Source organism: Muntiacus reevesi, chromosome 10 (genome assembly GCF_963930625.1).
Source record: "Muntiacus reevesi chromosome 10, mMunRee1.1, whole genome shotgun sequence".
In the NCBI taxonomy this organism is placed as follows: domain Eukaryota; kingdom Metazoa; phylum Chordata; class Mammalia; order Artiodactyla; family Cervidae; genus Muntiacus; species Muntiacus reevesi.
Genome location: NC_089258.1, coordinates 34,927,889 through 34,943,470, shown reverse-complemented (window position 1 = coordinate 34,943,470; position 15,582 = coordinate 34,927,889). Strand labels below are relative to the sequence as shown.

The following is a 15,582-nucleotide window of genomic DNA, read 5'->3' as shown; positions in this document are numbered from 1 at the left end:
AGCTACCATACTAGATGACATAGTTTTAGATTCTCACTTTTCAAGCCAACTTTTTTCTTAAAATTGACTTCCTGCTGTCAGGAAGGAGATACAATGTATGAATGCAACTGTATTTAGATGCAGAGAAAAGGGAGCAAGTTTTGTTTGTTTCTTTCCCTTGGTTCCATGGAGGCCACACCAGCCATTGCTGCAACTTAAGCCAAGACATTATGGAAAAAGATGGATGCACATGAGCTTTGTGGGGGCTAAGTCTAACGGAAAGTTGTCCTAACAGAATTAGAAAGTCACTCCTTAGCTGCCTCATTTCAATTACTGAAAATTTAGAAAACTTTGGTCACATAAATACATATTCCAACTTAAGTCAACCAAGACCCTCTGCAAGAGGAAATGAGAATTGGCACAACAGTGGGTCCTTAATGTCTTCATCTAACCCAATCGACCCCAGGTAAGTGGGCCATGGGTCCCACCTGACCGATGAAGAATCTGAGCTCCAGAGTGTCCAAATCATTTTGCAAATGCAGCATGGTTATTGAGTCAAGGCATCAGAACTAAGTTCAGTTTAACAATTATTTCTTGGTGAAACACTTATTCTCATACATGGCTAACCTTGGCTAACTATGGGAGAAGTGAAAACACAACCCAGCGAGATGCATTCCCCAGGCAGTGGTTCGTAACCCTTGGGGTCACAGGAATACCTGAAAATTTGATGAAAACGAGTCTTCTCCCCAGGGATGGAAACACACACACACGTACACACACACACACACACACACACACACACACATGTACAAGCACACGTACACACACAAACACATGCACACACGTATACACACATAAACACACATGTACACACGTACATGCATAAACACATACATGCATAAACACACAGTACATACACATACACACACATAAACACACGGGCACACACATACACACATGTACACGCATGTATACACACATACACACATGTACACACACACACACAATTTCAGAGAGCATAGCTTAAGAATGCCTACCTAGTGTCGTTGGTTGTGAAAGTGTTAGAGTGTTAGTCACTCAGTCATGTCCGACTCTTTGCAACCCCATGGACTGTAGCCCACCAGGCTCCTCTGTCCATGTAATTCTTCAGGCAAGAATACTGGAGTGGCTTGCCATTCCCTTTCTCCAGGGGATCTTCCTGACCCAGGGATCCGAACCCAGGTCTCCTGCATTGCAGGCAGATCCTTCACCATCTGAGCCACCAGGGAAACCCAAAATAGAAGACCAGCCCAATGTGGGGCTCCAACCCATGACCCTGAGATTGAGAGTCTCATGCTCTAACAGACAGCTAGCCAGGCAGCCTCACCTGATTTCACACAACAAGCAATTAAATTTCAAGCCAGATGGGGCCTGAGATGCCACCTAGCTCTAACAGAATTTGAATCTGAGTTTTGTGGGTAGAAACCAAGAAAGCAAGCTTCCCCTGCTCAGAGAGAGATTCTGTTCTCTTCCCTGCAGGCCGCGTGGACACCAGGCCCTTCTGCAGCGGACGGGGCAACTTCAGCACGGAAGGCTGCGGCTGCGTGTGCGAACCCGGCTGGAAAGGCCCCAACTGCTCTGAGCCCGAGTGTCCGAGCAACTGTCACCTGCGTGGCCAGTGCCTGGACGGCCAGTGCGTGTGCGCCGAGGGCTTCACCGGCGAGGACTGCGGCCAGCTGGCCTGTCCCAGCGACTGCAACGACCAGGGCAAGTGCGTGGACGGGGCCTGCGTCTGCTTCGAAGGCTACTCCGGGCTGGACTGCAGCCGGGAGACCTGCCCGATGCCCTGCAGCGAGGAGCACGGCCGCTGCGTGGACGGCCGCTGCGTGTGCCAGGAGGGCTTCGCGGGCGAGGACTGCAGGGAGCCCCTGTGTCTGCACAACTGCCACGGCCGCGGGCGCTGCGTGGAGAACGAGTGCGTGTGCGATGAGGGCTTCACCGGCGACGACTGCGGGGAGCTCGTCTGCCCCAACGACTGCTTCGACCGCGGCCGCTGCCTCAACGGCACCTGCTCCTGCGACGAGGGCTTCACGGGCGAGGACTGCGGCCAGCTCGCCTGTCCCCACGCCTGCCACGGCCGCGGCCGCTGTGACGAGGGCCAGTGCGTGTGCGACGAGGGCTTCGCGGGCCCGGACTGCAGCGAGCGGCGCTGCCCCTCCGACTGCCACGAGCGCGGCCGCTGCGTGGACGGGCGCTGCGAGTGCAACGACGGCTTCGCGGGCGCGGACTGCGGGGAGCTGCGGTGTCCCCGCGACTGCAGCGGCCACGGGCGCTGCGTGAACGGGCAGTGCGTGTGCGACGAGGGCCACACCGGCGAGGACTGCGGGCAGCGGCGGTGCCCCGGCGACTGCCACGGCCGCGGGCGCTGCGTGGATGGGCGCTGCGAGTGCCAGCCCGGCTTCCAGGGCGACGACTGCGGCGAGATGAGCTGCCCCCACGACTGCCACCAGCACGGGCGCTGTGTGAACGGCATGTGTGTGTGCGACGACGCCTACACGGGCGAGGACTGCCGCGAGCTCCGCTGCCCCCGGGACTGCAGCCAGCGCGGCCGCTGCGTGGACGGGCGCTGCGTGTGCGAGGACGGCTTCGCCGGCCCCGACTGCGCGGACCTCGCCTGTCCCGGCGACTGCCACGGCCGCGGGCGCTGCGTGGATGGCCAGTGCGTGTGCCTCGAGGGCTTCACCGGGCCCGACTGCGCGCAGCGCAGGTGTCCCGGCGACTGTCACGGCCAGGGCCGCTGCGTGGACGGCCGGTGCGTGTGCCACGAGGGCTTCACCGGGCCCGACTGCGCGCAGCGCTCCTGCCCCAAGGACTGCAGCAACTGGGGGCAGTGCGTCTCTGGCCGCTGCATTTGCAATGAGGGCTACACCGGGGAAGACTGCTCCCAGGGTGAGTAGCAGCCTCCAGCGGAGCGGCGTCTGGGGTTGGCATGTGCTGGAGATCTCTGGGTTACACCCCACACCCACAGGCACGCGCACAGGCACACACGCTTTGAAGGAGCCCTGGTCTCTCACCTCTTTCAGAGCTACCTCTTTGAGGGTCAGAGGCTCATAGAGGTTCTGGAATTGTCCCAAGGACACACAGCTTGTAGATCACACGGCTAGTACCTCAATCTGGGTAACTCGTCTATGCTGAGTTTCACACCCAGTGCCCAAGAAAAGGTAGATGAAATGATTTCCTCCCTTTTGCTAAACATCAACCTTCTTTCCTACTCTGCACCGACATGTAAAACTGACATGACACCTTAAACTAAATCCCTCTATTTGGATGGAGTACAAATTCAACTCAATTGAATGGACAGTGAGATTACATAAAACAAACTGTTTAAAATGCATGCTCAGCTAAAGACCAATGTTGATCACCTATGAAGCAGACTTGTCTCTTAAATCATCTCTTTGTTTCTGTCCTTCATCCCAAGGACTCTGAGTGCCTTAGAGGAGCATTAGTCCAGCAGTTAGCACAGGGCATTTATTCAAGTCCAGAGAAACACACAAAGACCAATAGTGCTCATGTTTAATGAGGGTCTTTGTACTTCCCTTATCTACTACATATGCTTGTAATGGAGAATTTCAGCTTGATTAAAACCTTCAGCACATAACAATAAACATGGGCCTCTGTGTATGACATGACCAAGCCAGGGAAGCCTGGATGGAAGGAACACCAGTCTGGCAGGGAGGAGAAGTGAGTTCCAAATCTGATGAGTAAGCAGATTAGAGCAAGTCCTCTCACCCCTAAGAAAAGGAAAGAGTTGGACCAGATGAGTCTAAAACACCCTTCAGGGGCTAAGGATGTATGACTTGATGTTCAGAGCAGAAAGCCAAGCTCAGGCTGCACTTTCTCCTGCAGATGGCCTGAATCTGAACTAAGGTCCAAGGAATAGAAAGAAGTTGAAGGCCACACTGCAGGCCTGGAACTTTAGCCTGAAGGCAAGGGGCAGCCCCCAAAAGTTTTGAAGATAAGTCACAGTAGGCTGGACCTGTCTCTTCCTCCTGCCAATCACAGAGGCCCCAAATCTTCTAAAATGCAGACTCATCAAGTACGCCCCTGCTGTGACCCACAGAGTGTGTTTCTGACACCATCTGACCCAAGCTGTCCTTTCCTTATTCCTGCCAGTGTCCCCTCCCAAAGACCTCATCGTGACAGAAGTGACGGAAGAGACGGTAAACCTGGCCTGGGACAATGAGATGCGGGTCACGGAGTACCTCATCGTGTACACGCCCACCCACGAGGATGGCCTGGAAATGCAGTTCCGGGTCCCTGGAGACCAGACGTCCGCCACCATCCGGGAGCTGGAGCCTGGCGTGGAGTACTTCATCCGTGTGTTCGCCATCCTGGAGAACAAGAAGAGCATTCCTGTCAGCGCCAGGGTGGCCACCTGTGAGTGTGCAGAGCCCCTCTGGGCCGTCTCAACTGCCCGCCACCTGTCCAGTGCATAACCACCCCCGCCAGCATGCGTTACTGCCTCACCCTTGCCCCATAGTTCAATGGCTGACTTCATACAGTTACACCAGCTAAAGCTCTGGAATCCAGTAACACTCACTGAATTTAAAAAAAAAGTTGAAGTATAGTTGATTTGCAATCAACATATGGCTAGCTTCTGCCATATGGCAAAGTGATTCAGCTATACACACACACACACATATATATATACACACACACACATATATATATGTACACATTTTCATTTTCCTACAGCTTACTGAATATTTTTAAAGACACTCCTCACATGCTAACTCATATAACTCATGATAACTCTATGAGACAGGAGCTGTTGTTAACCCATTTTACAGATAAGGAAACTGAGACCCCCAAATGGTTAAGCCTCTTGTTCCAAACCAGTTAATAAGTGGTTGAGATGGAATTTGAACCCTGGCAGCCTTAAGTTCTCTGTTCTACTATTACTTTTCAGTGGCACTCACTGTACAAATATTTAAAATATACAGAAGTGGAAACATTAAGTTTCATGTTATTCTTCCTTTAAGAGTTCAACATCAGAAAAATCACCTCCACTCTTAAAAAGCAACTTGTGGTTAGAAATTGGTCCTTTTTTGCTTCATAAGAGTAACCTTGGCTGCTTTTCATTAAACTTGCTCTTCAGTCCAGGAACCACGGCCAGCAGTCATTGTGGAATACATCATTTGGTCTCAAAACATTCCCCAGGGGCAGGCATACTTACCCTCCTTCTCTGGGGTGAAGAAACGAAGGTTCAGGGCATTTTGTTCAACTCAACCAAGCATACAAAAGTTGTAATGATCAACTTTATGATCATTACATATGATCAGCCCATATGTCTGATTCTAAAGTCTATGCTCATATTAAGTTTAAGCATATGAAATTACAAATATTCAATCATATGGCTGGCCCTTATATTAATTTTCATGATGCCTCAAAGTCAACAGCATCCCAGAAGAACCCTTAAAAAGACTCCAGCTCTGACGATCAACCCCATGGGGTTTAGTGGAATCATGTCTGTCCCTCCCCATCACACACGGGCTCATCCTTACCTCCTCTGTCTTCTCTTCCTGACAGACCTGCCTACACCTGAAGGTCTAAAATTCAAGTCCATCAAGGAGACATCTGTGGAAGTGGAGTGGGATCCTCTGGACATCGCTTTTGAAGCATGGGAGGTCATCTTCCGGAATACGGTAAGGAGCACAGAAGAGGAGTGGGCGTGAACCAGAAAGATGCTCGCGGGGCTCTGCAGACTTTTCTGTCAACTCTGCTTCCTTGGCTTTGGGTGGGGGACAAGGCTCTAATTAAAAGGGCTTCCCAGGTGGCACAGTGGTGAAGAATCTTCCTGCGAATGTAGGAGACACAAGAGATAGACGTGAGTTCTATCCATGGGTCTGGAAGGTTCCCTGGAGAAGAAAATGGCAACCCATTCCAGTGTTCTTGCCTGGGATATCCCATAGACAGAGGAGAGAGTTGGACATGTCTAGGCACACATGAACTCAAGGCTCTAATTAGCCCCCTGTGGGTTTGCATATATTTTACTTGATTTTAGGAAGTCAAAAAACATGGCATTTAGGACTGAATGCTAGACAAATAGATGGCATGTCATCTCTAGGTTCTGATTACCTGTTACAGTCTTGGAAATCTCCACTCAGAGGCAAAGATGTATATGTAATAACTGTATATTTAGTAACTGATTCTATACATCGGAAACTAACACAACATTGTAAATCAACTGTACTCCAATAGTATTTTAAACAAAGAAGAAGAAATGGTGTCTGTCTTAAGTGCCTCCAGGCATATCTGAGATTGAGCATCCTTTCTGTCTGTGCCTAAAAACACATATGAGACAGGAAAGTAGATCCCTGAGTTCAAAGCCAGGCTCTGTCACTTACAACTATGTGGTGATGAGATAATCACCTGACTTTAGGATGCCAGTTTCTTCATCTATGAAAGGAAGGATTGATTTCATAGCTCCAGAGTGCCTGTGGTTCTCACACCTCTCAGTTATCTTGAGTGTCAAAGGGGTGAATAGAGAGGTCTATGAGAGGGAGAAACCATCTTGACAGGTGTGTCTTTATCATCTCTCTATCCTCAGCACCCACCATACTGATCAGATGCTTAGTAAGTGCCTAGTGAACAGATGAAAGAATGAAAGAGGAAAGAACGAGCACAGAATGAATGAGTCACATAAATGAAGGGTCTGACGTTGCCTTAGGCCTTACAAAGGTGCCTCTGTATTTCAGAATAAAGATGATGAGGAAGAGATCACCAAGAGCCTGCGGAGGCCAGAGACCACGTACCGGCAGACTGGCCTGGCTCCCGGGCAGGAGTATGAGATATCCTTGCACATCGTGAAAAACAATACCCGGGGCCCGGGCCTGAAGAAAGTGACCACTACCCGTGAGTATTACCGTCAACACCACCGTAAAGCTTGTTGTACTACAAAGCACCTCTAGTTGATCGCATACTCTCTTACAGAGCAGCAGTATCAATTTGCTTTTGCTATGTAAAAAACAAGCTCTAAACTTAGTAGCTTAAAACGGTTGCACGTTTGTGATCTGGGGCTGGACCGTCTTCCTGTTCTCGACTGGACTCACTTAAAGCATCTCTGTGGGCTGGGGCACGGTTGACCTAGGATGGCCTCAGCCAGGATGGTGTCCTTCTGCCCCACACATTCCCCCAGCCTCCTGCAGGCTAGCCTGGACCTGGCCTCACAGCAGTTGAGCAAGTTCATAACCAGCACTGGGTCACTTCCATCAAAGCAAATCTCAGGGCTAGTCCAGATGGAAAGGGTGGGGAAACAGATCCATCTCTTTATGAGAGATGCTTCAGTGTGACATTTCAAAGGGTCACTGATTCAGGAAAATACCTGAGATTCTAGCAAATGATCTACCACACCATCCGATTTAGTATTAGTAACCAGTCTTAATGAAAGAGGTAGGGCAAATATTAATGCTGTTCTTTATCAAGAGTAGAAACTGAGGCTTAGAGAAGCAGAATCAATTTAACTAACACCATGTGGTTAATCCTATCACGGCAAGAATTTTAAGCCCAGGTTTAATTTTATGACTTTAAGCCCATTACCAAGAACATTGACTAGGCTCTGGGTTATGTAGTGTTAATTCCATGACTTCAACAGGAATCTAAATAAAATGTAACTCAGTACTAAACATGTCAGAACTTCTTGGGGGTCGATGTGGCACTGTGAGATCATTTGGTGGGCGGAATAAAAATCCTGAATTTGGAATTGTTCTACAGAGAAGCAAATTTTTATAAATAAATAAATAAAATTATTTTGTGCTGACATTTGGGAAAATATCTTTATCTTCTTCAAGTAGCATGTATGCCAACTGCTTAAGGAATTGACTCTTCTTGGCAGGGAGTGATTGGAAAATTTACATCTGTTGACTAATGACAAGAAAGAACATCTTGCATTTAAATATTTGCACATTTTGCTTAACTCAGATCCAACAATCCAATTCATAAGACTGTCTTTTTTTATAAGCAAGTGTTTTCCATCATCTTGACAACATCCCACTGTGGTAGGTAGAAGACAGGTACAAACAAGAAAAAAAAAAAAATCATCAGAAAGGCATAGAGAAGATCAAACACAGAGACAGTACACTGAAAATACAAAAGGCATTTCTTTCTTCCGCCCTTTTCTTTTTAATCTTAATTTGGGGGTGGGTTGCTTTATTTTCTTCTTCTTGCAGGACAAACATCCCAACATCTCAAGTTTCATAATCACATAAATAATAACACTGAGAGACAGATACTTACCTGTTTATTTTGCTGCTACCTGATCTTTTTCCAAATTTAAAGAAAGGATCTTAATGTTTTCATTTTCAGCTCCTTCCCTCTGAGCTCTATACAGAGGTTATATAACAACCATTTCTGACGTGTAAATGTTTTTGAGAGGCACCGACATTTAAGGAGAAGGAACATGGGTTTTGGATCCAAACAGTCCTGAGTTTGAATTCTAGCTTCACCACTCACCACCACGTTAGGCAGATTCACTTCTTTAAGCCTCAGACTTACCATCTGGAAACTGGGTTCATAGTATCTCCCTTTGGCGTCGTCATGAGAGTTAACACTTAAAGGGACAAAGCACTCTGCCTGGCACACAGTAACTCAAGACGGTGTTAATCTCCTGGATTGAAGGTATCCCAGTCTAGGAGAAGATCAGTGTCCTTAAGTGAATCTCTATTTCTTTAATGAAAGGGTTGTTAAGAAAGACAGTAGGTATGGTTTGAGTGTTTCCTAGCACCTCGAAGAACATAGAAACATGAGCTTCACTGTTGAATTGCAGCATCATTTTCACTGTGCATTTTATAGTTTCATCGTCTGTGAGCTGAGACTGATGTATCAACACCTAGGGTTCAAAAAATAGACTTTGCAGGTTTCTCACAATCAACTCTGAATTATTCCTCCTTCTCATTCCCTTTATAAAAGCAAGTTCCTTTCATTCAATATTGTTTTCTCATGAATGCTGAAAATACAAACCTAACTATGTTTAAAAATGAAGAAAGAAACATTGACTGGATGCCTTAATGTCTTAATTTTAGGCTTGGTATGTTTTAATGCATTAAAATTTTTACATAATTAGAAAAACATTAAAACATAGATGACAAAGCCTGATGCTATGCTGTGGGTTCAGAAAGGTCAAAGACCCACTCTCTGAATGAATGAATGACTATATAGATGGTATCACACAGCTTGAATAAACCATAGGGAACTCTGTTTTGGAATAGTTAGCAAAGTATAATATTCAGAAGCTCTTCTTTTTTACTTTGATGAGAACACTTATCCTGAGCTCTATCCTCTTAATCCTGATGCTGGGAAAAACTGAGGGCAAGAGGAGAAGGGGATGACAGAGGATGAGATGGTTGGATGGCATCACTGACTTAATGGAAACACACTTTCCCGTGTGTAATACAGTATTGTCACTAGAGGCACAGTGCTATACAACACATCTCTAGAACTCAGTCATCTTGCAAACGGAAACTTTTTACCCATAGAGAAGGAGTGTGTGTTTATCTGTTTGCAAGAGGGTCAGAGAAGGGTTTGTGTTAGAAAGTGACATATAAGAGGGATTTTGAAGGATGAAGAGGAGATTTCTAGGGAGAGGAGCAATCTTAGGAAGAAGAAACAGGGGAACCGAAAGTGCGGAGGCAGCAATGCACTCTTGGAGGAGAGGTAGGCTGTCAGAGTAGGAAGCACAGGGCAGGTGGGGCAGGAGGTGGGCGGTGGGGCAGAAGGAAGACCGAGATGAGGACTCAGAGACTGACAAGGCTTGAGATAGCCGTGACCTTCTCGCTTGAATTATTTCCATCAAAGCTGACTTTCCATACACATTATCAAGACAGTCATTGCCTCCGTTTGCTGCTCCATTATTCTGATGGAGAAGTCACCAATTAGGGAGTTTTGTCTCACTGGAAAACCAGAGAGACTGAGTCAGTGTGTTTCAAGTGAAATAGCCCCTGTGTGTTTCTTAAACTTATGATAATGATGATAGTCTAATAATAATAATAATCATGACTATTTATCATGTAACTACTATGTAGCAGGCTCTGTGCTAGATGCTTTGCATGCATTATTTCCATTAACAATTGAAAAACCAAACAAACAAACAAAAAAATCTACAAGGTAGCAGTCATCCTCCCCACTTATAGCTTATCAGATAGGAAACTGAGATTCCAAAAGGCAAAATAAGTCAACGAGGGCTAGGATACACCTAAATGTACACTTGTGCACTTGGAAGACTGCGAGCCCACTCTCTGCCCAGCCCTTGGCGCTGGCCGCGGTCTCTAAAGCTCCTGTCTCCTCTGCCTGCCACAGGCTTGGACGCCCCCAGCCAGATTGAAGTGAAAGATGTCACAGACACCACTGCTCTGATCACGTGGTCCAAGCCCCTGGCCGAGATCGATAGCATTGAGCTCATGTACGGAATCAAAGACGTGCCAGGAGATCGCACCAGCATCGACCTCACACACGAGGAGAACCAGTACTCCATTGGGAACCTGAAGCCGGACACCGAGTACGAGGTGGCCCTCATCTCCCGCAGGGCCGACATGGCCAGCAACCCCGCCAAAGAGACCTTCACGACAGGTGATGCGCCCCACTCCCGGCCGCTGACAGCCCCAGGAAAGGAGGGATCGCCAGACTCCTCCCCTATGCCATAGCGGTGTCTCTCCCAGGCTCCTTTTACGATAGAAGAAAATGGAAAGAGGATTTTTATTTTAGAATACCGTAGCGATTGATTGATTTTTCAAAGAAAAAAAAAAGTATCCCCGATAACCTTCTACAGATAAAGAAAACTTTTTGCCTGCATAGAAGATGCTGGTCTGAGATTCTCATTTTGGTTAAAATAAAATTCAAATAAATATTGTAATAGTAAAATGTAGCATATGGAAAACATGAATGACAAAGATGCCTTCTAACCTCTTAGACTAGGGCACTGTTTTCAAGGTACCCCAGTGTCAATAATGCATTCACTAAATATTTTTTTCAGAGCTCGGTAAGCTCTCTGTAAATCATTAAAAATCCAGTGAGGAAGACAGCAAACGTGTTCTTCCAGTCACAGAGTCAATTTGCAAGTTTTTGTGTAGTTTTTATTAAGTACAAAATCAGTGGCAAACATGAACGACTGAGGCATCATGGTGATTTAATATTGAAGAAAGTGTCCAATGTGTAGTATTTGTCCAGATGCCTGCTTTAGCTGTTGAGCCAGAGGGCTGAGTGGGTCATTTATCCCCAATGGCAGACACCTTTCACGCCTCACCGTGAACTATCAAGGACTCCCAGTCTCCCGAGACTGGTGTTCTCAGAACCAATGCCCTTTCCTCTCCCAAACAGGCCTGGATGCTCCCAGGAATCTCCGCCGCATCTCCCAGACAGACAACAGCATCACCCTGGAGTGGAGGAACGTCAAGGCGGCCGCCGACAGTTACAGAATCAAGTACGCGCCCATCTCTGGAGGCGACCATGCCGAGGTAGAAGTCCCCAGGAGCCAACAGACTACAACCAGAACCACGCTCACAGGTGAGCTCCACCTCCCCGACCCGACCGGCCCTGGGGGCATGTCCCCACCTTGCAAACCTCCAGAGAGAGAAAAATAGCCAGTTCCCCATTGCCCCTCTGATCTGGGCGTCAGTGAGTCAGGCCGTGGAACAGTCCAGCCGTTGAGAAATCGTAGCCTTCAGGAAGTTTGTCCAGCTTTGGACTGAATCTCAACCTGCTCGTTCTCTCCTAGGGCTGAGGCCAGGAACTGAATATGGGATTGGAGTGTCTGCCGTGAAGGGGGACAAGGAGAGTGACCCAGCCACCATCAATGCGGCCACAGGTGAGCCGGCCTGGCTTCCCACCACCACGGGACAGGCAGTCACAGACACGACAGAACAGGAGGCAGGGAACCTACTTAAAAACAAGTAGGTGCCCAGAGGAGAACAAGGCTTCTAGGATCATCCAGCCCAGGTGTTCACACTCAAAAGGAGCATAAGCACCCGGCATCCACTGCTGACCACTTAGACATATCCGTTTTTTATCTTTCTATTTGCAGGTAATTGTGGATTCACAAGCGCTGTAAGACAGAATAGAGAGATCTGTGCCCTTCCTCTAGTTCCTCCCAATGTAACATTGGTGTAACTTGAGAACACTATCACAACCAGGAAATTGACACTGATATAATCTATCCAGTTTATTCAGACTTCACTGGACTGTGTGTGTGTATGTGTATATTTAGCTCTATGAACTTGGGCCAACTCCAGGAGATGGTAAGGGGCAGGGAGGCCTGGCGCGCTGCAGTCCATGGGGTCTCAAAGGGTCAGACATGTCTTAGTGACTGAACGACGACATTTAGTTCTATGTAATTTATCACCTGTAGATTTGGAATCCCCCACTTCCGTCAAGAAGGAATAGTTGCATCACATTGAGTCCTTGCTACACTTTCCTATCACCATGGTCACCACCCTCCCTCCACTTCACTTTAACCCTTGGCAGTCACTGATCTGGTCTTTGTCCAGTTTCAAGAATGCTACATAAAAGGAATCATACAAGGAATCATGCAGCACACAAACTTTAGAGACTGACTTTTTCACTCAGAATAATTCTCTTTAGCCACCAGGGGAGCCCCATAATTCTCAGCATGAGTGAGTATGAAGGTCCCTCAGTTATGTCTGATTCTTTGTGATCCCATGAACTATAACTGGCTAGACTCCTCTGTCCATGGAACTTTCCAGGCAAGAATTCTGGGGTGGGTTGCCATTTCCTTCTCTAGGGGATCTTTCCGACCCAGTGACTGAACCTGGGTCTCCTGCATTAGAGGCAGATTCTTTACCATCTGAGCCACCAGGGAAAGAAAGGGAAGCAAAGTGAAGTCGCTCAGTCGTGTCTGACTCTTTGCAACCCCATGGACTGTAGCCTGCCAGGCTCCTTCATCTTTGGGATTTTCCAAGCAAGAGTACTGGAATGGGTTGCCATCTCCTTCTCCAGGGGATCTTCCCAACCCAGGAATTGAACCTGGGTCTCCCGCATTGTAGGCAGACGCTTTACCGTCTGAGCCACCAGGGAAGCCCCACTATTTCTCTTGAGATCCATCCAAATTGTGTCTTATATCAGTAATCAGCTCCTTCCAAATGCTTTTGCATATCATCCCATGGTATGGATATATCACTATAATAATTTTAATCTTCCCAAAACACAATGAGGTACCGTACAACGGCATTTCACACAGGTGAACACTGAGACTCGGGTGAGATGCCTGAAGCTCCACAGCAGTCCTAGGACTGTGGCCCACAGCCGCCCTTCAGTCCCAGAAGCAGCCCTGCCCTGAAGCCTGAAGGGTGTTCAACTCTCTGTCTTCCTCCCAGAGTTGGACACACCCAAGGACCTTCGGATTTCTGAACCTACGGAGACCAGCCTGACCCTCCTCTGGCGGACGCCGGTGGCCAAGTTTGACCGTTACCGCCTCAACTACAGTCTTCCCTCGGGCCAGCCTGTGGAGGTGCAGCTCCCCAGAGACACCACCTCCCACGTCCTGAGAGGCCTGGAACCTGGGCGGGAATACACCGTCCTGCTCACAGCAGAGAAAGGCAGACACAAGAGCAAGCCGGCTCGGGTACAGGCGTCCACAGGTGAGGCGGATGAGCTCTGAGCTCTCTCCAGACCCTCTGATGACTCTGAGGCTGGCAGACCCATCAGCCAGGTTGTCTTCAAATGAAAAGATCAGATGGGAAGACGAGGGACTTTCTCCACTCATGAATCCTCTAAATGCCATTTGAGTCACTTACACATCTTTTCCTCTTGTCCACTGACGTGTCCATAGTGAAGTTTCCTAGCTGGACAATCAATAATGGCTTTTAAATATTTCTTCCTAGGAGAACTTAAAGCATGAGAGTTTGTGCTTCTCTTTGGTTCTTTTTGTTCTAATTTCGTGTTTTCATAGAAATGAATGTTATATATATTTTTTTTCTTGTTTTCCCCCTCTTTAGCACAATCCATTAACTTTTCATTTTATTTCTTTTCAAGATGGCCAAGAGGTTTGGAGTAATTCTTTGGTTATTTCCCATTAAGTATTTTTCTTCCAGGTCTTTTGCTCTCCTCTCAGGTTACCTGGAATGCCATATACAGTCCTGTGAGCCTGTCACAGAGCCCTTCTCATTTTTCTCTTACTCATTAAGTGATGAACTTTGTTTATCTATGACAGCTTAATCCTGACCTCCAGTATCCCTTCCAGCCCAAGTATCCTGTTCTTCGTACCTGCTCCCATGTTTCCTCAATGGCTAGATTAGAAAAAAAAAAAAAATCCGTTCTTCTTTTATGAATATGCATATTTAACTTTGGCTCCCAAATAGTCAAGAGATATAGGTGGAAAATGTTAATTTTTCAGAATATGATAAGGGTTTAGTTTCAGTTTAGTTAGTATTTGTTGAGAACCCATTGAATACATGTTATCATGCTGATATTTGAAGCACTATTATTTTGACTCATGTGCTCCTGCTCTTCGTCTGTGGGGAAGACCAGATAGAGTGTTAGATGAAACTTGCCCAAGGAAAGGAAGTAATTGGGGTAATTAGGATAAGCCAGAGAAAGTGTCTTGGCAGAGACACTATTCCAGCTGAATTTCCATAAGCAGAAAAAGGGTTGCAGTGATGGGCATATTTGGAAATGCCTTGAAGAGTCTTGGTTGTTTATAAATACTTTCACCTACACATAACGGAAATCTCAAATAACAGAACTTTAGCAAGACACGAGGCGGTTTCCTCTCTCATAAAGTAAGTCAGAGGTTAGGTGGTTCAGTGCTGGCACAGCAATTCCAGATTATCAGGGATTTGGGCTCCTTCTATCCTTCTGTTCCAGTAGTCTTAGTCCTCGGCCTGTATTCTCAAAGCCACCTCCATGTCACAATATGGCTGCTTCAGTCCAGCCTTCACGTCTGTGTTACAGGCAGCATGAAGGAGAAAGAAACAAGAATAAAAGATAGTGCCTCCTAGATGAGTCCTTCTGGAATCCTCACCGATGACTTCTTACATTTTATGGGCCACTTCTAGCTGTAAGTCAGTCTAGGAAAGGTAGTCTTTGAGCTGTGTGCATTGCTGCCCACATAAAATTGTGGTAGTTTGTGAGGAAGAGGGGGTGGGTATTTGGTAGGCAAAGAATAGCCTCTTCAGAAAGGACTTCAGCCTGCCAGGCTCCTTTGTCCATGAATTTTCCAGGCAAGAATATTGGGGTGGGTTGTCATTTCTTTCCTCAGCAGATCTTCCTGACCCAGGGACTGAACCTGGGTCTTCAGTGTCTCCTGCACTGGCAGGAGAGTTTTTTGTTTTGTTTTGTTTTGTTTTACCAGCTGAGCTATAGATCCATTTGCTAAAGTGAACTTAGGTGGTCACTTCTATTGACTCTATGCATGGACAGCTTCCATCCAGTTATGAGATGGACCCTTGGGTGGGGCAGGGGTAGCTTCATCATAGATGAGGTGAGGAGAATAAATTGGAAAGAAAGAAATCTATGGTAGAGATTTAAATGGTTCAGCTTGTTAAATATGAGCTTGTTGCAAGATGTGAAGGGACAACAAATGAATCAGAGAAACAAGAGAATGATTTCTTCTTCTTT

The 15,582-nt window shown here is 47.1% G+C and overlaps 1 protein-coding gene and 1 non-coding gene across 10 annotated transcripts in view; one reads left to right on the top strand and one right to left on the bottom strand.

Moving 5' to 3' along the window:
• The window catches only part of TNC (tenascin C), a 99,793-nt gene that overhangs the window by 31,633 nt on the left and 52,578 nt on the right, over positions 1 to 15,582 (top strand). For all 9 annotated transcript variants that reach the window (XM_065946479.1, XM_065946481.1, XM_065946480.1 and 6 more), the window contains 8 exons: positions 1,498 to 2,907; positions 4,132 to 4,395; positions 5,548 to 5,663; positions 6,717 to 6,873; positions 10,312 to 10,581; positions 11,329 to 11,514; positions 11,726 to 11,815; positions 13,341 to 13,604. In XM_065946479.1, coding sequence (XP_065802551.1) covers positions 1,498 to 2,907; positions 4,132 to 4,395; positions 5,548 to 5,663; positions 6,717 to 6,873; positions 10,312 to 10,581; positions 11,329 to 11,514; positions 11,726 to 11,815; positions 13,341 to 13,604 — 2,757 coding nt within the window. The remainder of the gene's footprint in view (positions 1 to 1,497; positions 2,908 to 4,131; positions 4,396 to 5,547; positions 5,664 to 6,716; positions 6,874 to 10,311; positions 10,582 to 11,328; positions 11,515 to 11,725; positions 11,816 to 13,340; positions 13,605 to 15,582) is intronic.
• Positions 12,970 to 13,041, bottom strand: TRNAC-ACA (transfer RNA cysteine (anticodon ACA)). Its single transcript has one exon. It is a non-coding gene; the product is annotated as a tRNA-Cys (tRNA).